We start from the raw sequence: 26,122 nt of genomic DNA, 5'->3' as shown, positions 1-26,122 counted from the left end.
CTCTCTGACAAGATGTTGATGGGACTCTCTGACAAGATGTTGAAGGGTTAATGGTTTGCAGCTTGTTGCCTTTTGATGCAGCATCTGTAAAAATGAGAAGTGATCAAATTAGAACCATTATATATTACCCGCTATTACAAGCTAGTCGTGTGACAGAGAGTTTTCTTGCACACGAGACTAGATGTTTCACGACGGCTTTAGCCGGAGTGAAACAGCAGCAGTCGAGTGTGCAAGAAAACTCTCTGTCACACGACTACCTCGTAATGGCGATTATGTCTCACAGCTTCAACAGAGGAGAGAACAAACACGTTTTGCGTACTCACGCTTGACAAACCTAACAAGAGGCGAAGCCTTCAAGGCTCACGTAAGAAATCGACAAACAGTAACACAAACTCAATCACTCCGTCACACATACACACACACACACACACACACACACACACACACACACACACACACACACACACACACACACACAGTAAGCATATGTGAAACTGTGCAAGAAAGCGAGACACTAGATCTGCCAACTAGTCTCGGCCCGCTCACAATAACAATGACCGAGACTTTCAGTAATTCCTTCGCGTGACGTCTAACCCTCTTACGTCATAATGTGACGTCTTCAAATGTTAAAGTTTCTATCACACACGTCAAACACTTTTGACCGAGACGTAATCTTCTTATGCGAGCTTTATCCATAGACTCGGAAATGTTAAAGTTTCTATCACACACACACACACACACACACACACACACACACACACACACACGCACGCACGCACGCACAGACAGACAAAAGTTAGCATCGCATAGGCTACACTTACGTGAGCCAAAAAAAGGAGCAGCCATTGTGGAGAGATCTACTTTTTGACGAAAGTGACCGAACAACTATAAATGACGTCTCGGTATATGTGAATGACGTCACAGTCATCGTCACAGTCTGTATCTTTTGAAGCATCGCAATCTTCATGACGTCTTTCTGTGTCTGCATCCGCGAAATGTTTGTTCTTTCCGGGATCTTTGTCATCTATGTTCAGAACTCTGTCCTTATAGTGTCAGACTAACAGGCCTCCTGAGCGAGCCACTTTCCAAGGGCAGCTAAATTCGCGTATGGAAACAGTACTGTCGTCTGGGATGCCGTTTTCAGTATTCTGAGCGTTGAAGAATTTGTAAAGAGAAGAAACGATAACAGCAGGAGAAATAAAAGTCGTGTGTGCATTTTGGGGTTTTTGGGGGGACGATTTCGAGTTTGAATCCGTTCTTGCACATGCTCCAAAGCGTGTAACATACAATCTTGCACACGTTTGCTTTAGTAGTGGCAAAGAAGGAAAGCGTGTGACATATATAATTATAAATGCTCAAGTTTGAATATATATATTTATATTTACTAATAAGGGGTAAATACTGAACTATTTACAAATAATACGTAATAGTAATCATCTTTGTTCATGCAGGAATTTCTACAAGTATAAATATATGTTCCTGACCAAACTCAGTCTCCTGTAAAGTCTTGTAATTGACTAGCTAATACTCAGAAGACAATTATTTGAAAAAAATAAAACAATTTAGTGCCGGCTTGCTGATTGACACTTGACTATTAGTATCACTGTCAGACACATATATATATTACAATCAATGAATGATACATGTGCAAATTACACCTACAGTTAAAAAGTCATGCAATCCTACCAAAACAAATGATAGTTCAAAATAAACAAATCCTATAGGTCTAACTCAACTGATTTCACTTAAAATCTTGCAAACAAGAGAGAAAGCATTTCATTGTTATTCACTTATTCAAGTTATTGTAAAACAAAACAAAACAAAAAACAACCTAAACCTAGATCAGTATATATGTCACCTAAAACAAACAACAATATCAAACATAAAAGAATTTTTATAAAACACCTACCTTTGTTTTTCCTGAGAAAATCAGGATACAGCTTGTTGCCACTCAAGTGAGATCGCTGCTCTTAGTATCAACCATGGTGCTTTCAGTTTCACCAGGGACCTAATATAGGTCTATGGTTTCACTCATCTGTCATTTTTGTGTCAGAGTGGCACCTCCAAGTTCAAAATCTTGTTTGGGATGAAGAATACAGCATTTCTTCATGCCTAACAAGTTGACAAATCGGTGGCATGCCATTTTTTCAGATAAATGGAGATTACAAAATCTTTCTCAGTTCTAACAACGTGCTTCTAAAGAATTTGGCGCCTGGTTTCTTAGCTTCCGGTGCCAGAGTTTGTCCACCGGAGTTACTTCCCTTAAAAGCAAAATGGCGACGCTCTGTAAGTACACCATGAGGAAAGGGGACTCTTTTGAACGAACTGCTGCAGCTAGAAACCTTTTCTCTGTTGTCTTTGTTGAAGCACTTTTGCATCAAAGCAAAACAACATTGATCCATGCATCATTTCCATGAACTCAGTAAGTATGTTTTGTTTTTGCTTGTTTTATTCAACACGTGGTACAGATGTAAACATGTGTGTCACTGTGTGACTGTGAAATCGAAACCAGCCTTCAATTTTAAAAGTTTCTTCTTCGATCTGACACATGAGAAATGGCAGATGTATAAAACTTAACTGCATTTTAAGCAAAAGTACTGTTTAATCATGTGATGATTTGATTGTTGGGTTTAACGGCCGCCTTTTCTGTGTCAGTCTCAGTGTGTCATTGTGTCGTCTGTTTACAAACAGAAAGTCTGCCGTGATTTGCGTTCTGCTGGCACTGTTGGACAGAATAAACGAAACCTGTTGGTTTCAAAGTATAAATTATAGACTGTAACTTCTGCTGAATTTGTTTGAGGTTTGGAACTCACAGATTTGGTATAAATTTGCCGCTAGCAGACTGACTGGTTTGGTCAAAATTGAAAACAGGTTTCTGAAAATGAAATTGAAAAAAGTGCTTCAAATTGTAAACATGCCTGTGGGTATTTACAACAATGACGATTATAACAAATATTCCGAAAGTGTATTGATAGAATTATGTACTTTTATGTAAAAAGGTAACATTAAGTTAACCATTGCATCAAAATTGGTTTGATTGAATGACATTAAATTGATTAATGACAAGCAATACGTTTGTAAGTTTTCTGTTCACATTCACTCTAGTTATGATGATGATCTTTGGAATGTCTGATGTTTGAGTTTATCCTTTGTTAAAACCTTTTTTGTTTCTTATTTACTAGGTCCAGGAAAGAGGGGTGAAGAAGATATCTGGATGAATTCTCACTGGAAGTACCATGAAGCACATCATAAATAAAATATCACTGGAGGAAAAGGTAAGAGTCCTGTCAACGAACTGTGGAAGTAATTAATCAGCCAGTGAATGAATTAAATCAATTAATGGGCAAAACGTCTCAGAGAAAAATGGCTTATTTCAGATGAAAATGTGTTTTCATCAATACTATACCATATTTACATACCAAAAAGAACAAACTGCGGACATTTAACTCTTCATTTTTGTTCCCTTTTCCAATTTTTGTAATGAATGATTTTTTGTAAAATGTAGGCATTGTGTTTCAGGCTTTACAGGACACAATGTTCCAAAGCTTCAAGCTGATACAGAGCCTTCTTTTGAATCAAATCCACCATGCTCTGCCACAGACTGACAGTGAAGATGGCCAAGGGAATCGTCCAACAAGGGATGCTGGTGACAGTGACCTTTCCTGGAGAAGCGGTACCGCATCCGCATCCATGCAGTTCCAATAGTTCAGAAAAGTGATGACAAATGTTGAAGACACATTCTGCTTGTGAACATTGTTAGCCCAAGATTGACTTGTCATATATTTCACTTCTTTGTGAGAATATAACATTTGAAGAATGAACCAAGTGTTTGTTTGGCTTTATTTTGTAGTATAATTCGAATGTGTAGCAAACACAACCAAAACTATAAGTGGAGAACAAAAAATTAAATTAAAAGTGTTTTAAAAATAAGGGATCACAGTTCTTGAACTTTGAAGAATGTTCTTGAATAAGATCATTCTTGAAAAAAAATATTCTAGAACATTGTTGCTGTTCTTGAATTTTGTTCGATATTCTAGAATATTCTACAAGCCAAAAAATTCTAGAATAATGCCAGTAGAACAATTCTAGAACATTCTAGAACATTCTAGAATATTCTTGAATAAAAAAAAGTTCTTGAACAACGTTTCGCCGGGGTTGTTTTGACCAAAATGTACCTGTCAGGACAGGCCACCTGCAATGCAGGGACTTTGTCAGCTGGTCCTAAGGGTGTCCTTTCATGGCAGGCACTACCGTACCATCTTTCTCTATCATAGCTGTGTGATGTGGCTCTTTCTTGATTTAAGCGCTTAGCATCAAGCTGGTGTGTCTGTGGGTAGTTCAGGTTTGTGCAAATTACTCAGTGTTCCAGCGAGATATTACAGCTAGTGGCGAACTTAAGTAAATCACAGGTTGCTGACAAGTCTAATTCGTTCTGCCAGTGGCAGCGTTGTCTTTTAATGGTCATTAAATGGTCTGTGTCCCGGGTAATCTTGAATGGATCCATACAGTGGTTATTGATTTTTTGTCAACATTGACTTTTTTTCCTTCTATGGAATTGTGGCATGTAATGACAGCATTGAGAGAAAAACCTATTCAGTTGGCGGCTAAGTACATTTATTCACCCCTTAATAGACATTAACCTTCCTTGGATTAAAATTCAGGCTTTAAGGCAGACTGTGCCATGTTTGTGTGACATGAGAGTGCCAAGTTTTCTCTACAAGCTTGTATTGTGCGCGGGTTTCAATTAATCCTGGGTGTTCCTTGAACATATATGAGCCTGTGCCAAAACGTGGTCAGCAAGAAGATACCTACCTTTCAAGAATAATTTCTCTTTATGAAAGCAGCATTAGTTACTAATAGCACCACTCCTTCTTAAAGTAAACCCTTCAGAGAGATAGTACAGATAATTTCATCAGTTTTTATCAATTGGAAGGTCTTGAAAAGGTTATTAGAATGTCCCAAAATGACAAAATCCGACACTTTCAAAGTGGGACATTTGACACATAGCTACTTCATTGTTTTGTAAGAGCATGTATGCTCATTGGAAATTAAATTTCTTGATTGTATTTCTATGAGTGCATAATGAAGATTTGCTCAAATGAGTTTGCACCCAAAACATGTTTGAATATTTATGAAACATTTGAGTTTTAAAAGTGGCGTGTCAACTGTAAGATTCATGTCCTAAATTTCTCAAATTTAAGACTGCAATTTTCTTATTTAATTGTATATTTGATAGCTTTCAGTACATTAACATCAAGAAAAGAGCCTTTACATTGAAGCCTCATGACAAAAGAAAAACTCAGATGTCATTTCTACACTCTTATTTTTGAAATTTCAAATATTTTATAATTACTGTGTCTTTTTGTTACGATTGACCATTTCCTTATAAAATTCACAATTTGTTTCCTCTCTTCTGAATTACAGTTTAAAATGATAGCTTTTATTCACACCTGCCTGAACAAAACTTAGTTGAAGGGCATATGGAGTTATTTTAGGTTACAAAATAAAATATTTGTACTGTGTCCTCTTTACAGAGCCGTTACGATTGACATACTGTGTCTTCAGCAGGCCGTTACGATTGACACACACAAGTCTAAAAATCACCCAAAATGTGATTTTGAGCCATTTAACACTTTTTATGAACAAAATATTAAGCATTAAGTACTGTGTCCTGCGCGTTACAGTTGACACACATAAATATCAAGCTTTGTCCTGGCATTATTAAAAAGGTATACTACCAGTTATCTTTTAATTTAACTGTCAAAAACAGAATCCTAAAACAGTCAAAATGACTATATTAAATTTAATATAGTCATTTTGACTGTTTTAGGATTCTGTTTTTGACAGTTAAAAGATAACTGGTAGCACACCTTTTTGGCTCACGTAAGTGTAGCCTATGCGATGATAAACTTTGTCTGTCTGTGCGTGCGTGCGTGCGTGCGTGTGTGTGTGTGTGTGTGATAGAAACTTTAACATTTCCGAGTCTATGGATAAAGCTCGCATAAGAAGATTACGTCTCGGTCAAAAGTGTTTGACGTGTGTGATAGAAACTATTTGAAGACGTCACATTATGACGTAATAGGGTTAGACGTCACGCAAAGGAATTACTGAAAGTCTCGGTCATTGTTATTGTGAGCGGGCCGAGACTACTTGGCAGATCCAGGGTCTCGCTTTCTTGCACAGTTTCACCTAGATGCTTACTGTGTGTGTGTGTGTGTGTGTGTGTGTGTGTGTATGTGTGACGGAGTGATTGAGTTTGTGTTACTGTTTGTCGATTTCTTACGTGAGCCTTGAAGGCTTCGCCTCTTGTTGATAATGCCAGGACAAAGCTTGATATTTATGTGTTTTTTGTTCATAAAAAGTGTTAAATGGCTCAAAATCACATTTTTATACATGCATTGTAAGCTAAAGATATATTGCTATTGCTCACATAGCTGAGACTGCTGGACTAAAAAAATGACGTAACCACTGTGTCTTCCGTTACGATTGACACATAACATGTCAAAATTTTCTTTTCACAAACGCAAAAATTGTTTCAGAGCAAAAGTTTAAGAAGCTATGTTGTATAAATTATGGCATTGTAAATTGTTTTGGTATCCAAACTTAGTTGGATTTCTATTCTGATTACTAAGATACTCATATTTGTGTGTCACTCGTAACGAGACATGAAATTTTGTTTCAAAGCATATTGTTCACTTATTTTAAAAAAAGATGTAATTTTGGACAAAATTAGTAATAACTTAAATAAGTAACTCATACTTATTGTTTGAATACAAAATGAGCCAGGAGAAACATACACAGGATGAGTTTTCAAATTTGGTGTGTCAACTGTAACATGTCCCGGAAGACATTAAAAATGTCCCGAACAATGAATAACTGCTGTGACAAGACATCAAGACACCACATTGAAATCTTTCTCAATTATCATTAAGAATACCAACCACAGGAACTGCATGTGCAAAAGGGGAAGCAAGACACATGCTGCTTTGGGTGATTTTTAGACTTTTGTGTCAATCGTAACGGCCTGCTAAAGACACAGTTTGTCAATCGTAACGGTTCTGTAAAGAGGACACAGTACAAATAATTTATTTTATAGCCTAAAATAACTCCATATGCCCTTCAACTAAGTTTTGTTCAGGCAGGTGTGAATAAAAGCTATCATTTTAAACTGTAATTCAAAAGAGAGGAAACAAATTGTGAATTTTATAAGGAAATGGTCCATTGGCATTGTAACGAAAAGAAACAGTTAAATTATAAAATATTTGAAATTTCAAAAATAAGAGTGTAGAAATGACATCTGACTTCTGAGTTTTTCTTTTGTCATGAGGCTTCAATGTAAAGGCTCTTTTCTTGATGTTAATGTACTGAAAGCTATCAAATATATAATTAAATAAGAAAATTGCAGTCTTAAATTTGAGAAATTTAGGACATGAACCGTTACAGTTGACACGCCACTTTTAAAGCTCAAATTATCCATAAATATTCAAACATGTTTTGGGTGCAAACTCATTTGAGCAAATCCTCATTATATTTATACACTAATAGAAATACAATCAAGAAATTTAATTTCCACTGAGCATAAATGCTCTTACAAAACAATGAAGTAGCTATATATATATATATAAATATATGTGTCAAATGTCCCACTTTGAAAGTGTCGGATTTTGTCATTTTGGGGCATTTCAAGACCTTCCAATTGATAAAAACTGATGAAATTATCTGTACTATCCCTTCGTGGTCGGCTGGGCGTTAAACAAACAAACAATCTGTACTATCTCTCTGAAGGGTTATACTTTCAGAAGGAGTGGTGCTATTAGTAACTTGCTGCTTTCATAAAGAGAAATTATTCTTGAAAGGTTACGGTATCTTCTTGCTGACCACGTTTTGGCACAGGCTCATATATATATATTATGATATATATTTAAAGTATCATATTTACTTTGGTTGTAGGCAGAGCCCTGAATTTTTGTTTGATCAAATTAGTGTAAAATAATACAGTCGAATCTGTCTAAAGAGACTACCCAAGGGACTGAGCAAAAGTGGTCTCTTTAAATTAGACAGACCTTCGTGGTTGAAAACGACGTTAAACACCAAATAAAGAAAGAAAGAAAGAAAGAAATTAGACAGGTGGTCTTTTTAGACAGGTGATTTACATAGTCCTAAAAACAGTCGGGGATCCTTTGGAGTGGTCTTAATGGGCAGGTGGTCTCAGGGGCAGGTTCCACTGTAGTGGGATCATTGTTGATATGGTACATTGTACTACTGTAATGGGTTTCTTTTTGATACTGTGTTTTGAGTAAGTATTTAATACTTGACAGTCATTTGGCTGGTTAAAGAGACATCCCGGGATTGCATCATTTTGGTGATGTACATGTTTTGGATTCATTTGTTTCTGTCAGTTCAATGACAACAGGATTGTTTTGAAATCATCAGCTGTATGATATATTTATCACTCACAGTTTCAGTTTGAGTCGTAAAAATGATTCTGGCTGCAGGGAGTGCCCAATGCTCTGGTTAGTTATTATAATCTTCACGTTACACTTATACAGCCATGTTGACTCAGAGTTGAGTGGAAATGGGAATTCCAGAGTTAATGGAGTTGGAGCAAAATGAGGAGGCATTTATTTTGGTCCTGTTTGGGCAGTGAAGGCTGCAATCAGTTCTTTTATGAATCCAGCCAGCTGGTGGGTGTGCCAGTGCCAGGGAGTTTTAATTTGAGTGCAAGTGCCTGTAATCTCACAGTGACAGCACATTTTTGCCTGGGCTTAAATCTTATCTCTGTGAGCACGCACTTGTTGCTAATTTATCATGATCGCCTCCATGGCTCTTAAATTGACACTGACAAACTGTGTGGAATCCCTCAGTGCAAGTGTATAGTGCTTCTAGTTATGCGCTATAGAAATCTCCTTAATAAATAAATAAATAAATAAATAAATATATTTATAGTCTGCAAAAATCACTGTTGGGTAAGGTAATTGTTGAGTAAATTGAATGTTCACTGCAGTATTCTCTTGAAATGCACAATTCATAGTATTTACAGACTTGAGAACATTTGTTAGTGCTCAGGTTGTACTGAAGCAAATGAATATAAATTTCATGTGCTACTGATTATGTTGAGCAAAAGGATTATAAATATTTCTTAATTCGTACAGCATTTAAAACCTGTCATGTACAAAACTAATGCTGTTACAGTTGTAGAATAACATCCTGAAATGTAACTGACAGCCTGTGAAATACTATACTACGTGTATCCTGAAACGTTAGACTAAACGTGTGAACATTCCGATAATGTGTACAGCAAATCATAGTTCGATCCTGCTGTTCAGAGTTGTGAAGATATAAAGCATGAATTGAAATGTTTGGAGGAGCCAGGCGTGGAATTGATGGTTGTCGTCAATCTTAATGTGACGTTAGCACAGCAAGGCAGGAAAAGCTGCAGGTTGTCGTGACGTCACTGTATAAGTGTTTAAATCCTCTCTGAACCACTTGTGCTCAGACACTACCTCAGTTTCACATCTCACTAGTAGCGATAGCAGTTTTGTTAAACAACAAAATTGAGCACATTAAAAATGGTGATGTTAGCATAGCAGAGTAGGATTGCAAGCTTCAAGTTATGTCTTGACGTTATTGATTCATCCTTTCAGATCCACTCGGCACTGGTACTTGGAGACCTCAGTGTCACGCCTCACAAATAGTCATTAATAATATAGAATTTTTGAAACTGAAAGAAGTTAGTGCACTGTTACATCCCTTAAACTTAAAAGTCCCAAAAATGGTGCGCTAGTCTTTGGCTAATGCTTTTCAAAATGTACCAGCCAGAGTGCACATTTTACTAACCACACCAACCATTTGTTTCAGCAACTTTACTCGCTTTTGGCGAGTAGATCAACATTTCTACTCGTCAGTTACATGTAAAATACTCGCCACTTTCAGGGCTGTTTTAGGATGGCTGTAGGTTTTAAATAAAAATACATTCAAAATTGTATTTTGCGTTTTTGTTTTTTTTATGCTGTGAACGCTGTTTAAGCTATGATTTTCATTGCAAAGAGTAATTAAAGCACTAGTTTAGGAGCTAAATGACATACAGATTTTTGTATGTGATAACTAATACTGCTTTTGTAATAAAATATTAAGTGACAGACTGAGTAACTATCACCAGGGACATTAGTCAGTGTTGTTCTCCAGAAGGGTTTAAATAATTTGTTCTATCAGCTGTGAAGTTTGAAGTGCACTGTAAAATCAATGCAATTGCAACTATGTGTGGCCTACCCAGCTGAAAAATGAAACCATTGAACTGTTAATTGTTAAATCTATTTAATGAACTTAGTGTGTGTAGCCAGCTGTGAAGTGTTCATTGTGAAATTGATGCATGCAAGCTGGCAACATGACAGCTGTGCCGTTTTCACTGTGTATGGATTTACAGTTAAGTCATTGGCCGATTGCACAAACAAGTTATTTTCAACTGTTGACTTTATTTTCCCCTTCTTTTCTGTTTTCACTCAGCCTTTTTTGTGTAAAAACCGTTTGCACTGAAACAGGGGAGTGACTGGTATAATACAGGATTATCTCAAGTGGCGGAAGAGAGGTTCAAGTGAGGTTTTCCTGTCTATAGTGCAACAATGATCTCATTTGCCGATTTGGGTTTCCGACCAGAAGCATGACACTTAGTGTTATGATCTTTCACACTATGGAAAGGAGTCATGAATTCCTTTGATGGTTAATTTAATTAGGAATTTAACTTGCTTGTCTTGAGTTAGTTCAAATTGTTGTTTCAAGAATGATGAAAATTATGATTTGATAATTTTATGGTTTAATTTAATCTTAGGGTTACAACCTATAACTGTGTGAACCAACCATAAAGCTTGCATTCATTACTAATTTGTCCTAGTAATCGTCTTCTTCTTATTATGTTACAGGCTTATTTAATTTCTGTGCTGAACAGCTTTCCTCAGTGATGAAAATAGTTACAGCGTTACTTCAAACACATTTACAAAAATAAATAGTGCATGTCAAGCAGTATGTAAGAAATGTTAAGTCCTTTGTACTGGAAACTTGCAAGCCCCTGGCCCTGGAGCAAATTTTTGATTAGTGCTTTTGTGAACAAGAAACAATTGACAAGTGGCTCTATCCCATCTTCCCCCTTTCCCCGTCGCGATATAACCTTCGTGGTTGAAAACGACGTTAAACACCAAATAAAGAAAGTAAAGAAAGCATGTCACTTGACACTTTGTCAGTTTCAAAACTAAATAGTGCATGTCATGTGAAAGTTCGGGGCTTTCCCGCATGTTACAAACTAAGCAGTTTGTGGTCAGTCAAGTGGAACAATGCAAAGAGAAGAACACTTGAGGTATTTCTAGAGAAACTTACTAGTTTCAGGGTCATGAAACTGGAGGTATAAGGAGTGAAGACAGTTTCTATTATGACATCAGCAGATTCAGCTCACTCCGGATTTCTTGTAAATGTGCAAATACTCAGGCCACATGCATGTGCATTCTGGTTTTACCCTGTCTGTGTGGTTGGGAGATGAAGATGATGGGAGGGGTGTGGGAGGGGAATGTCTGAGGTGGGAGTGCAAAAGTTTCTTTTGACATATCTCTCTCTCTCTCTCTCTCTCTCTCTCTCTCTCTCTCTCTCTCTCTCTCTCTCTCTCTCTCTCTCTCTCTCACTGTCTCAGTTCTATCCCTTATCAGAGGCATAGATGTCTGCTCATATCTCTAGGTCCCCTCTCTCTCTCTCTGTGACTCTTTCATCAATGTCTCTGCTCTTATATATATATAATATCACTTGCTCTCTCTCTCTGACTCTTTCATAGATGTCCCTCCCCATCCCCCCCCCCCCCCTCTCTCTCTCTCTCTTATAGATGTCTCTCCCCATCCCCCCTCTCTCTCTCTTTCTCTCTCTCTCTCTGTGCCCCCCCCCCCCCCACACACACCCCCACACCCCCTCTCTTAAATGCCTTTCTGACTCACCTTTATTTTTCGTGTGCCTGTGGTCCAGACGACAAAGCAGTCGTTCTATTAGGACCAAAAATGTGTGAATCATAAGAATATTATTTCCTGCAAGATTTCTGTGTAAGATTCTGAGCAGTTCTGTGTAAAAGTAACAGGAGCAGACACCTTCCACTTCCGTTTTCACTTCATTTTCATTTTTACTTACATTTTCTGTTGATGATGCCTGATAATTTACTTCCACTGATCTCCTGTGTTAAACTTAAAGTGAGTTGCTGGTGTGTTTCAGATCGGCTCGTTGGAGGGTCACTACCTGTTTGAGATTCCCCATCGCCAGGCACGCTCAGCCGACCCCAGCCATGATCACCACAGCTACCTGTCTGCCCACCCTCAGGTACATACCATACCCACAGTATCATGACCCGTGATGCACTGAGCCTTGAAATGTAGCGTCAGCAAACATTCAGTATGGAACTAAGAAGTCCCAGGTTATGGGTGGTCACAGGGAAACAAATGAAAGTGGCTCTAAATCCACTTGATAATACTAGTTTTACCAACAGCTAAATAAACAAAAAATCCAAATAATCACTGTATGCAGTTTTGGATACCAAAAATTAACTACTCATTTTCTAAGATAGCTGAAACTACTGTCTGCTGTTTTCTGAAGTGTTCGACATCTGGAGCTGTGAAATTAAAAATAGACACATAATATATTGTTTGTCTGATACAATTGATTTGTAAATGAAAAGAATTTGACATAAATCATGTTCACTCAGTCTTCTTTCATATTTCACCAGTGAAAGAAAATGTCTGAAGTTAAACTAAAAATGTGTTTTCTCAATAGTGGTGTCATATTTGATGACTAACAACAAGAACAATTGTGTATTTTGGCGAAAGAAAAACCTTCACCATTGCAAAATGATATCATTGTGTTGTTCCTGCGGGGTTGGGAAGTGGGTGGGGGTATTTAAGGTTAAGCTTCTGTCAGGATGTTAAGTCCTTGAGCAGCAGAATTCGTACTGGACATTTTTGACTCACATGCGAAGCAAAAGTGAGTCTATGTACTCACCCGAGTCGTCCGTCCGTCCGGACGTCCGTCCGGAAAACTTTAACGTTGGATATTTCTTGGACACTATTCAGTCTATCAGTACCAAATTTGGCAAGATGGTGTATGATGACAAGGCCCCAAAAAACATACATAGCATCTTGACCTTGCGTCAAGGTCAAGGTCGCAGGGGCCATAAATGTTGCCTAAAAAACAGCTATTTTTCCCATTTTCTCTGAAGTTTTTGAGATTCAATACCTCACCTATATATGATATATAGGGCAAAGTAAGCCCCATCTTTTGATACCAGTTTGGTTTACCTTGCGTCAAGGTCACAGGAGCTCTTCAAAGTTGGATTGTATACATATTTTGAAGTGACCTTGACCCTGAAGTATGGAAGATAACTGTTTCAAACTTAAAAATTATGTGGGGCACATGTTATGCTTTCATCATGAGACACATTTGGTCACATATGATCAAGGTCAAGGTCACTTTGACCCTTATGAAATGTGACCAAAATAAGGTAGTGAACCACTAAAAGTGACCATATCTCATGGTAGAAAGAGCCAATAAGCACCATTGTACTTCCTATGTCTTGAATTAACAGCTTTGTGTTGGATGACCTTGACCTTGGGTCAAGGTCACATGTATTTTGGTAGGAAAAATGTGTAAACCAGTTCTTAGTGTATGATGTCATTGCTAGGTTTAGTTATTTGACCTTGATCCTGAAGGTCAAGGTCATGTAAAGGTCAAGGTCAAGCATGTGAGTCGTATGGGCTTTGCCCTTCTTGTTCTTTCTTCTTTTTTTCTTGCGTTGACGTCATCATCATTATCATCACTGAAGACCTCTGTATGGCGTATTGTGTGTTCTCTAAGTATTGCTCCAAAGGGAAGGCAGTGGCATTGTAGATAGAATGATTTGTGCACAATGTGTATCATGTACTGTGGCATTGTAGATAGAATGATTTGTGCACAATGTTTGTCATGTACAGTGGCATTGTAGATAGAAAATGATTTGTGCACAATGTGTATCATGTACTGTGGCATTGTAGATAGAATGATTTGTGCACAATGTTTGTCATGTACAGTGGCATTGTAGATAGAAAATGATTTGTGCACAATGTGTATCATGTACTGTGGCATTGTAGATAGAATGATTTGTGCACAATGTGTGTCATGTACAGACAACACGTGGCATTGTAGATAGAATGATTTGTGCACAATGTGTATCATGTACTGTGGCTACAGTGGCATTGTAGATAGAATGATTTGTGCACAATGTGTATCATGTACTGTGGCATTGTAGATAGAATGATTTGTGCACAATGTGTATCATGTACAGTGGCATTGTAGATAGAATGATTTGTGCACAATGTGTGTCATGTACAGTGGAACCACCCCTTTAAAGACCTCCAAATATCTGAGAAAATAAAGTCTTCACAGGGATCGCGTTTACGCACGATTTTTGCGTATTTGACGCATTTTAAAAGTCGCTGACGCGGTTTTTTTGCCGCGCCGTGTAAGCCATACGCAAAAATATTGTAACTTTTTCTTGTCTTCACGCAGTGCTTTTGCTCTGACTTAATAATCACCCGATCCTGAAACTGACTATAGGGCTCGAGAAGTGACGACACACATGAAATCTGCGCGTCAAAACTAAAGTCCGTTTCTTTTTGCATCGAAGTATCGCAAACGAACGTAACGAGGGTATTACCAGATAATGTCTTGTTGGATAATGAAACAGACATTAGCTGCTCTCCCATCTCGCGCTTCCAAAAGGCGGAAAGTGTGTCTAGTCGTATTAGAGCGGGAAACAAACTCGCAAGGCCCGAAGGTTGGAGACAGCAGGGGTGTTATTCGACAGGCGTGCGCGGAGTTCGACAGGAAAACTCGCCGTATTTAGGTAAGGAGTGTCTTTAAGTCTTTCGTGCGTGTTTTGTTTGTGTCTACGTGTTTTCGTAGTACGCAAAAATATTGGTCCGTGACGCGTTTTTTTCGTTTCGTTGCGTATGACTTACGCGTTTTTTAAAAAGCTAGCGCGATCCCTGCTTCAAAAGAAGGGAGTCTTAAAATGGGGGTACATTTACACAGGTTATCAACAATAAGTCGGAAAACTGCTGGGTTTTTAAAGGGAGGGAGTCTTATATTAGGGGGCCTTAACAGGGGGGTTCCACTGCATACACAGTCAGTTATTGTTGCAAGTGCAACTTTTAAGCCAGAAACCAGTCAGTTTCACAGCTAATCTGTAATTCAGGGAACCTGCCTGTCCGTGGTGTGCCTATATATAGACAGTTAAGCATAATGTGGCCTGAGATTGCCCTGCAGGCTTGGTAGTGGTATATGTCAGCTCAGTCTTTGATGATCAAGGATGATCCAGACCAACATTGTCACAGCCTGACAAAGGACTCAATATGTTGAGGTGAATGAAAAGTATAATGAGACCTGTCTGCTCGCTGTCAAGTGTCTTCAATAAGTCACTGACCTCAGGTCACTGGTCTGGCTGGCCTCCTGCAGTGTGTTAATAAACATCACCCAGAGATATATATACAGATCCATAATCCTGTCTAAAAGTAAGACAACCACCTGACCAAAAGTGTTCGTTACAGACAGTTGGTTGTTGTGAAAAGATAATGGTCGTTGTGGGCAGGTGGTCGCTTTGAAGAGGTGGTCGCAAGGGCAGGTTTGACTTGTATAAAATGTATTTGTGTGGGTGTCTCCCTGTAAGAGGGGGTGGGGATCTGTTCTGATTGATGGGGCTACTCTGTCAGGTGATCAGTAGCAGTGTGAGGTATCTAGATGGTAAGTAACTGAATAGGGTTAGGGTGTGGTCAGTATACAATAGTACTTTTGGTCTGCTGAAGTTATACAGTGGGCCCAACACCCATTTTAAGGCCTCGGAAATCTGAGAAAATTAGGTCTTAAAATGGAAATAAATTGATAGACTTCATGAAGAAAAATTGTGAGAAAACAGTCATAAAAAGGGTGAAGTCTTAAACTGGGGGGTCTTAAAAGCAGGTTCCACTGTATATATATATATATTGAGTGTATTTACACTACAAAATGTACTGTAACTAATGACACTGTTCACAGGACTTCCTGGTTCATTATAACAGCTGCCAGGTTATCAATGTTGACAGTACATTGCTCCATTAACACATGCATGGTCTTGTTATTTTCTGTCTGAATGTAACTACCGGTATGCCATGCCACACTGGGTACCCTGAGACAATTCCGTGTAGGCTGCAGAAAACAGGGGCATGTAATGCAGCACAAAGAGGAAGCAGAGTGGGGTATATGAGTAATGTTGTGTACTCCTTTGAATATGTATTGTCATGCTCTGGGCTAGTTTGAATAAAACCCGAGAGTGAGACTCTCGGGATTGGTTTATGCACAAGTGCTATGTAGCTTTTCCCTTGAGTGGTTAACAATTCAGACACATACAAGTCCGGGAATTGTTATGACTAGCACTGAATACGTGTTGCTATGCTGGATGAACAAATAATTGTCAGTTTCAGTTCGGTGTACATGAATTTAAAACACTTGACTTAGAGTGTAATCAGTTTCATTGACTCAGTTCGAAAATGTGTGTAAATTCAGGACTGATCTGTCATTGCATGTTTTTGAATGGTAATGAATTTAGCCTGCAGACTGATTGTAGAACGTTGCATTGGCCAAATGGTCTTTTGTGTAAAGTTCTATTCATAACATAAACAAGACACTTCACAATGTATACACAGCATATGGAGCTCAAGTCAAGGAGTTCTCAGTATCATATGAACATGACTTAGTATCATTGTGAATCTCGAAAATGGATTTGAAGGGCATTTTGAGATGCACACATTAGTCATTAATAGTGTACAGTGTCAGTTGTAAGTCTGCACACACAATGGTCTTTTTCCCACAATACTGCTAGACAATGACTATAGTGACTGAAGTTCTGTCCACAAAATGCTCCAATGTGAGAAAAGCCTTCATTATGTTACAAGTGCCGTATTAACAATACAATGTGAGAAAAGCCTTCATTATGTTACAAGTGCCGTATTAACAATACAATGGATCACAAAACTTAGAACTCGGTCTTCTGTACTAAACAGCTAAATTTTTTCCCAGAAACAATAAAGTTAAAGCAACCCAGTGACAAACCTGTACGCTGTGCTTTGCTCACAGGAGAGTCAGTCTTCACATTAAAAAGTCAAGGGTTAGATTTCCGTGAAAATAGAGTATTACTAAGTATTAGTCCCGTTTTAAGACGTCATAAAGTTTAAAACAGAATCCCTTTTTGACTCACATGCGAAGCAAAAGTGAGTCTATGTACTCACCCGAGTCGTCCGTCCGTCCGTCCGTCCGTCCGTCCGTCCGGAAAACTTTAACGTTGGATATTTCTTGGACACTATTCAGTCTATCAGTACCAAATTTGGCAAGATGGTGTATGATGACAAGGCCCCAAAAAACATACATAGCATCTTGACCTTGCTTCAAGGTCAAGGTCGCAGGGGCCATAAATGTTGTCTAAAAAACAGCTATTTTTCACATTTTTCCCATTTTCTCTGAAGTTTTTGAGATTGAATACCTCACCTATATATGATATATAGGGCAAAGTAAGCCCCATCTTTTGATACCAGTTTGGTTTACCTTGCTTCAAGGTCAAGGTCACAGGAGCTCTACAAAGTTGGATTGTATACATATTTTGAAGTGACCTTGACCCTGAACTATGGAAGATAACTGTTTCAAACTTAAAAATTATGTGGGGCACATGTTATGCTTTCATCATGAGACACATTTGGTCACATATGATCAAGGTCAAGGTCACTTTGACCCTTATGAAATGTGACCAAAATAAGGTAGTGAACCACTAAAAGTGACCATATCTCATGGTAGAAAGAGCCAATAAGCACCATTGTACTTCCTATGTCTTGAATTAACAGCTTTGTTTTGCATGACCTTGGATGACCTTGACCTTGGGTCAAGGTCACATGTATTTTGGTAGGAAAAATGTGTAAAGCAGTTCTTAGTGTATGATGTCATTGCTAGGTTTAGTTATTTGACCTTGACCCTGAAGGTCAAGGTCATGTAAAGGTCAAGGTCAAGCATGTGAGTCGTATGGGCTTTGCCCTTCTTGTTTTTTGTAACTGTAAGACGTCGTGTTTTCTCAGATTTTCTGTTCTTAACGTCTTGTCATAAAGTTAGGCTTCCTGGAAGACTTGATTTGCCTGTTCTTAACGTCTTGTCATAAAGTTAGGCTTCCTGGAAGACTTGATTTGCCGACATGTTTGGTCTGAAAAGGGGGGGTTGCACAACATTTTCTTTTCTTCATTCTTTCTCATCAGCAGATTGAAATACTGTACAGTGGAACCCCCCTTTTAAAACGTTCACAAATCGGGCAAAATCAGGTCTCCAAAAGGAGGAAGTCTGGGAGTAAACATCGAGGTTATGAACAGAAAATGAGAAAGACCAAGGTCTTAAAAAGGGGCCGGAAGTCTCAACTTGGGGAGTCTTAAAAGGGGCTTCCACTGTACTGTCACCAATTATTTTAGCATCAACTAATGAGAATATAGTCCTTTGAAGAATCCTTGCAGCAGCATCTGAGTTGGTTGAATTTAGGGAGAAGATGCTGGATTGAAGGCAAGGGGGCTGCTGGTATGCTAGTATAGTGGAACCCCCTTTTTAAGACAACCCCCCCTCCCCCCCCCCCAATTTAATACTTTCTACCCCACTTATTTTGACCAAGTTTTTTTTTAGCCAAGACTAGTTGTGCTGCAGCAGGTCACTCAGAATAGTAGTAACTGTGTAGAAACTGTGTATCGGCATGCTGGAATGCAGGTGTTAGATCGACGTTACAGGAAGCGACTGAAGCTAACAGTCTGAGCAGATATATCCGTACGGAGACAATGAGTTAAGACTCCCTCACTTATATTGTTATGACCCTGTTTTCTCAAATGTTCAGTTCATAACCTCTGTAATTTGACCCCCTGTTTAAGACTCCCTCTATTTTAAGACCAGATTGTTGAGGTCTTTAAAGGGGGGTCCCACAGTACTGTACATGTGCACGAAGATGGAAGAGGCATCAGTAATGAAGGGAAGATGGGGCATTGTGTGCTGGGGAGCAACAACACTTGGACAATCCTGGTCCCAGGTGGCTCAACCAAATCTGTCTGTCTGTGGTGTAATTAGCTTTACCATTCTCAGCTGACCTGGACTTGTGTGTGGGCTAGCTGGCAAGGTGTGTGTTCATTTGGCTGTGATAATGAGAGGAGAGAGAAAGAAAGAGACAGAAAGAGAGCGACAGACAGAGAGCGACAGTCATACATTCAAGGACGTTTCATAATGTAGGAGAGTTTGGAGCGGGGCGTTGATACTGAGAAAAAAACCCAATGTAATTTGTGTGTGTGTGTAAACACTATTCTTGAGTGATGCAGGGTTGTCCTTGTGAAATACACAACTGTTGATAGCACTTGGCTGGTGATGGACGATTGTGTGTGATTGTTGATAGCTATTGCACCAAGTTCAGTCAGCCTTATAACTACAAGTCACTGTATTATAATCTCTGCACAGTTAATGTCTCCATGATTTTGCTGACATGCATCATGGACGTTTCCCAGGCAGACACAGGAATTTAGAAAATGATCCAAACGTTTTGAGACCACGATGCTCAAAGATTAGTTCATTTCAATATCATAATGTTTTGTTTGAGTTTAAGGGCCACAAGATACTGAGGTGGCAATAGAAATCTAGCTGATTTGGTAAAGACCAGCCTGGCATGTATACAGTCATTTTTTGTGTCGTGAGCAAGGCAGAATGGTGCCAAAGAGACAGACAACACAATAAGGATTTCTAGAGTTGAGTAATTGCTGTTTACATGGCAGGCTTGCAACACAGACCAACTTTAGTTGTTTGAAAATCGCTCCCGAGTCGTTGAGACCGAATCGGGGAAAAGTCTGCCATGTGAACAGCCCTGAGTGACTTAATGCGCCAGACTTTTCTTATCGCGCAAACTGATTGGTTTAGCTCTAGCCACTGAGTTAAATCTTGAGCGAGTTTTCGCGAGGAACAGGGTTGAGCTACGGTAGGGTCACTGCGCATGTCTGGTTTTTTTTCTTCGCGGAAACGCTGTTGGGTTGTGTCCAGTCGCGTCCCTTGCAACAAGATGGCGACAAGCGCGTTACGGATTTACTGTTGTGGAGAGTTGATGGACGACGATGATGAACAAGCAGTACTGTTTTATTGTTGATGTGAATGTAATGCCAAAACATCGAACTATCGATTCGAACGTCAATGAAGAAGTGAGCGTGAAAATCGAGCGCAAAACAGCCGGGTAAAAGTTCAGGGCGCTAAAGTACATTTGAGCCGAAATCGCACCCAAACTCCTCAGTTGACCTCATTTCTTCCCAAAATAAACATCACTGCTAAAATAAAATGCATTAAAACCAAGACAGTATCCAACCCAGTATCCTTAATTTTTGAAAGGCTAAGTGATTTACAACAAATGTCTTCTCACAATCCGTAACTTTGTCAAAAAATATTTGCAGAAGTTTCTCACCTCGCCTTGGCAGCCATCTTGGAACTGGAGAGACCCTACGCAGGAAGCAAGGTTGAAAGTTGGTTAACCGGTGACGTCACTCCAGTCGTACCGGACCGAGTTTTTGCGACCTCCGGTTCGACTCGAGTCACCTTAGTTGACGCCAAAACTCGCTCACAGACGTATCTCTGTGGCTCTAGCCTTCCCTTCGCCGGAAAACAACAAGGACAACCGGACAATCCCGAAAGGCTAAGTCTGTTGAGACTCGCTGCTTAGAAGTTTGCGAGTTTGTGCTGTTCACATGGGCAGCGATTTTGACTTGACTTGCCGCCGACTAAAATCGCTTGAAAGTTGGTCACAAGTTGGTTGCAAGTCTGCCGTGTGAACAGCACAGTCTAAACTTGCAGACGTAGACCCCTCGTGAGACGGTGCATGAGAAACAGTGAGGACAGCACTCCAGCTGTGTCCTCCCCAATGGCTTAATTAACCCTCCCAATTAGGGAAATACTACTGAGCTGATCATTCTATTTCTCCTACGCAGTGCCACCCCGTCTTTGCATGACTAATTACCAAATTTCCCTGAGGAAATTACCCAAGAAAAATTAGTTGGAGTACAGGTACCACTACCACAATTACCAAAACATTACTAGAATTAACTTTTATCTTCTGTTGTACCGGATGATTGTTGACTTACATTCTTCCTCACCAGTTCAGCAGTTTTTGCAAATGTATGGATGCACTGACCCTATATGTGTGATTTGAGGTACTAAGTACACTGGTTTGTTGTCTTGAACACAGTCATTGATGCTTGAAGAGGTCTAACCACAGGCGCTTGGTGTGATTTGAGGTCCACTGTTTTTTTGGTGTTGAACACAGTCCATGCTTGCAGAGGTGTAACCACAGGTGCTTGCTGTGATTTCAGGTCCACTGGTTTGTTGTGTTGAACACAGTCATGGATGCTTGTAGAGGTGTAACCACAGGTGCTTGATGTGATTTCAGGTCCACTGGTTTGTTGTGTTGAACACAGTCATGGATGCTTGTAGAGGTGTAACCACAGGTGCTTGATGTGATTTCAGGTCCACTGGTTTGTTGTGTTGAACACAGTCCATGCTTGCAGAGGTGTAACCACAGGTGCTTGCTGTGATTTCAGGTCCACTGGTTTATTGTGTTGAACACAGTCATGGATGCTTGTAGAGGTGTAACCACAGGTGCTTGATGTGATTTCAGGTCCACTGGTTCGAGCAACAGGTGGTGAGGACTCGCAGCAAGCGGGATTTGGTGACTGAGACCCAGAGCCAGGAGTTCCGTCTGAACGACCCGTACTACAAGACACAGTGGTATCTGGTGAGTTGCTCATTGGCGTTGAACCGCTGGTTGCATGGCTCTGCTGGGAATACTTTGAATGTGTGCTCTGTTTTGGTGTTTGTCTTTCCTTGTGCATATGCTTATTTTCTGCATATATTTGTCTTCCTTTTTATGTAATATTTCTTTGTTTCTGTATTTGTAAGAATTGTTATGTATGCAGTTCTGTTTCTCAATGTCTTTCTTTTATGTTTGCTCTGTTTTGGTGTGTTTTTAACCTGGGTTTTCTTTCTTTGTGTCTCAGTATGTCTACTGGGAATGCTTTGATCTGAGCTCTTTTTTTTAAAGATTAATTTTCTGTTCATAGCATCTGTAAATTTACCCACATTTAAAGACTTCAAAATTTGGCGACGAGTTGACAGATAGTGTCTGTCGGATGTTGTGAGAGTGTGGGTGCGCGCGCAACCACATCTGACGCAACATCCGGCGGAGCGAGCCAGGCTGACGAAAGCAATCGTCTGCTACACACGATGCCACAAACTCTGTGCTGCGCCGATTTAAAAACAGCTTTAATAAAAGCTGAGTTTTTAAAACCTGATTTTCTCATATTTTTGTAGGTCTAAATCTGTGTGGATTTAATTCATAGTGTGAACTCGAGTGTGTCTCGGTACGTATCTTGCACAATGTAGTTGATGAGAACTATTTGTGTTTCAGCACGGTGGTGGCCATGGTGGGTTTGACATGAACGTGATCGACGCGTGGAAAAAGGGAGTGACAGGGAAAGACATCGTTGTTTCCATTCTGGACGATGGCATTGAGCGAGACCACCCTGACCTGCAGGCCAACTACGTGAGTATTCTTACACCCCCCCTATATGTGTGGTGTATAGCTTTCACTCTCTTTGTTTGTCTCTACATATGTTTATTTGTGTGTCCTTCTGTAGGCACTCGGATCTGGGTGGCCGAGTGGTAACGCACTTGCGCTCGGAATCGAGAGGTTGCGTGTTCGACCCTGGGTCGGGCCGCTATTTTCTCCCCCCTTTCCTAACCTAGATGGTGGGTTCAAGTGCTAGTCTTTCGGATGAGACGAAAAACCGAGGTCCCTTCGTGTACACTATATTGGGGTGTGCACGTTAAAGATCCCACGATTGACAAAAGGGTCTTTCCTGGCAAAATTGTATAGGCATAGATAAAAATGTCCATCAAATACCCGTGTGACTTGGAATAAAGGCCGCGAAAGGTGAACATTCGCCTAACAGGCTTGAGGTTTGCTGGTCGATGTGAATGCGTGATATATTGTGTAAAAATTCCATCTCACACGGCATAAAGCGCTTTGAACTTCGGATAAGGCGCTATATAAATAAAGAGAATAATAATAAAATCTCTGATGTCTATGGGTCAGTTGAGCTGAAATTTGGTGTGTCTTTCTGTAGGCACTCGGATCTCTGATGTCTATGGGTCAGTTGAGCTGAAATTTGGTGTGTAGCTTGGAGATGGGGTACATGCAGTCGTAGCCAAAAAGTAGATTCCTAATTTTAGGGGAGGGGAGTGTTTTTCAGAATTCAATTAACAGACTTTTATGGAAGGGCGCTCATGGTTCTGTGCGACGCTTAGTTTTCGAGATAGGTGTGACTGACGAAGTACAGGACGTCACATTCCAAATAAGCACGACTATGTTGCAGGTGGAAGCCGCTGAGATTGCATTTCTTCGGGAGGTTTCCGCAAAAATAGATATTACACGATTTGCGCGAAACAGTTGAGACGCAGACGATCTCTGAGATCTCTGTTCATCTCGTGATCGTTATTTTGTATGATAACGATTCACTTGCAAATTAAAGTATCCAATTTGGTGTGTCCGTGGTAAATGTAAATAGAAATGTGTAATACAGACAAAGCAAACAAATAAACGTGTTTTTCTCATGAAAATGTTGCGTTGTTTGAGTGGCCACGTGATGTACACAAAGCAAAGTGCGGGACGGACTCTGCTCTGTGCTGTAACACTGGCAAGTTCAAAACACGAGAAAAACGATTTCGTTATGCGGGCAGCCACGGGGGATGTATATATTTTTCAAATGGTTGTAAAATAAGTCTTGTATTTATCACCGTACTCAGGCCCTGTTCTTTTTTCATCACACCTAAAACCGTTATTTCTTGTGATTTTTGTTTGTTTGTTTGCTTAACGCCCAGCCGACCACGAAGGGCGGTGCTGCTTTGACATATAATGTGCGCCACACACAAGACAGAAGTCGCAGCACAGGCTTCATGTCTCACCCAGTCACATTATTCTGACACTGGACCAACCAGTCCTAGCACTAACCCCATAATGCCAGACGCCAGGTGGAGCAGCCACTAGATTGCCAATTTTAAAGTCTTAGATATGACACGGCCGGGGTTCGAACCCACGACCTCCCGATCATGGGGCGGACGCCTTACCACTAGGCCAACCGTGCCGGCTTATTTCTTGTGAGCGACGCAGCATTACGTACTAAACCAAAAATGTCTGTAGCGAAAAAAAAGGTCGAGAAGTCGTCAACATGCAAATAATGGCATTACCCCTTCTGCATGTTTCCTGAAGAAGTGGCAAAGAATTTTGAGAACTGAGTTTGTCTGGCTTACTCTAAATACTGGTAAGATCACTGCCAGGTTGTAGAGGACAAAAGTACATCCACCGATTTCAAATAAAGGAGGAATATTCAGACAATAAGTGAAAACAACGAGAGAAAGAAGAAAAAAATCAAATATAGCAGCTGTTTCAATTCATCAATTTTTACATTGATGAATATTCACGCTGACTGCTGAGTTCCTGTCCATGCTCATCAAATACAGCATGCATTGATGTTTATGCCGACTGGTGTTATTTTCTGTGGCTGACTTAAGAAGCTTGCACGCTCACGTTTTGCTGGCTGTGAAAAGTGAATTTGGTGTTTCAGCTGTTGCTGTGGAGCTCAGGTTATGTTTGTTTAATGGCAGGTGAACAATAGTATGCATGTCTTACACAGGTTGTGTCTGGATGGAAAGATATCAAAGGCAGCATGTGGGAGGTGCATTACCCACAGAGCTGTGCATGCTTTGTGCCCCTCAGCCCTGGTAGCTCAGCTGGTAGAGCACTCAGGACTTTGATCCTTGGGTCTTTGGTCTGAATCCAGGCCAGGACAGACACTTCCAAATTTATGTGCAGACTCAGAGATGAGATCCATGTCCCACCCCCATGTCACCACAGTGGCATGTCAAAGACCTCGGTCATTCTACCAGAAATAATTGCTGGTCCACCATTACGAAAATGTGTGTAATTTAGTATTGTTCTGGTCACGTGATATAAGCATTTGCTTGAGTGCGTGTCCTAGCTGTATGACTCATGTATGATTCAAACTGTTCATGCGAAGAAATTCTGAATAAAATTTTGTTTAAACCAAATAATTGCTGGTGGCTGAGTGCACCTAAACACACTAACGCCTGGGTAGCTGGACTCTTGTTGCTGCTAGCTTTCCACTGGGAGGAAGCAACTGGAATTTCCCAGCAATGGAATAATAAAGTACATGTAATGAAACATTTAGAAAAAAATGTTTTTGACAGAGCTGATTGTGCACCCACATGATGGTGAAGAGGATGGAGGGTGGGGAAAGGGGGTCTCAGTAGAAATGAGGGGGGGGGGGGGGGGGTCTGCAGTGTCTGTTTGTAAGAGGATGCAGTGTGACCACGTTGGATGCCGGTTTGACATAGTGTCAGGGGTGAACATTTGCAGTGGGTCTAAGCTTTGTCTTGTATTTTGACTGGCGTGAACATTTGCAGTGGGTCTAAGCTTCGTCTTGTATTTTGACTGGGGTGAACATTTGCAGTGGGTCTAAGCTTTGTCTTGTATTTTGACTGGGGTGAACATTTGCAGTGGGTCTAAGCTTTGTCTTGTATTTTGACTGGGGTGAACATTTGCAGTGGGTCTAAGCTTTGTCTTGTATTTTGACTGGGGTGAACATTTGCAGCGGGTCTAAGCTTCGCCTTGTATTTTGACTGGGGTGAACATTTGCAGTGGGTCTAAGCTTGTCTTGTATTTTGACTGGGGTGAACATTTCCAGTGGGTCTAAGCTTTGTCTTGTATTTTGACTGGGGTGAACATTTGCAGTGGGTCTAAGCTTTGTCTTGTATTTTGACTGGGGTGAACATTTGCAGCGGGTCTAAGCTTTGTCTTGTATTTTGACACTTTAAAGGTCAGGACTGTAAAGGGTAGGACTAACTTCATTTGTCTGCGCATGTATCTTGGTGTGCTTCCTCAAAAAACATGTAACATTTAAGAAGTATGAGGGGTAATGCAGGGTTT

The 26,122-nt window shown here is 40.0% G+C and overlaps 1 protein-coding gene, 1 long non-coding RNA gene and 1 other non-coding gene across 6 annotated transcripts in view; 2 read left to right on the top strand and 1 right to left on the bottom strand.

Moving 5' to 3' along the window:
- The window catches only part of LOC138946744 (proprotein convertase subtilisin/kexin type 4-like), a 60,011-nt gene that overhangs the window by 11,535 nt on the left and 22,354 nt on the right, over positions 1-26,122 (top strand). For all 3 annotated transcript variants that reach the window (XM_070318150.1, XM_070318157.1, XM_070318164.1), the window contains exons 2-4: positions 12,238-12,342; positions 21,737-21,853; positions 22,526-22,660. In XM_070318150.1, the coding sequence (XP_070174251.1) occupies positions 12,238-12,342; positions 21,737-21,853; positions 22,526-22,660 (357 nt within the window). The remainder of the gene's footprint in view (positions 1-12,237; positions 12,343-21,736; positions 21,854-22,525; positions 22,661-26,122) is intronic.
- On the top strand, positions 2,079-3,787 carry LOC138946693 (uncharacterized). 2 transcript variants are annotated; one of them, XR_011449417.1, is made up of 3 exons: positions 2,079-2,422; positions 3,183-3,275; positions 3,601-3,787. It is a non-coding gene; the product is annotated as an uncharacterized lncRNA (long non-coding RNA). The 2 variants fall into 2 exon arrangements; XR_011449416.1 differs by having other exon boundaries at positions 2,081-2,422; positions 3,520-3,787.
- Positions 24,189-24,261, bottom strand: Trnam-cau (transfer RNA methionine (anticodon CAU)). Its single transcript has one exon. It is a non-coding gene; the product is annotated as a tRNA-Met (tRNA).

This window comes from Littorina saxatilis, linkage group LG1 (genome assembly GCF_037325665.1).
Source record: "Littorina saxatilis isolate snail1 linkage group LG1, US_GU_Lsax_2.0, whole genome shotgun sequence".
NCBI lineage: Eukaryota > Metazoa > Mollusca > Gastropoda > Littorinimorpha > Littorinidae > Littorina > Littorina saxatilis.
Note: the sequence above shows the minus strand (reverse complement) of the source record. Positions and strands in the feature narration are given on the sequence as shown.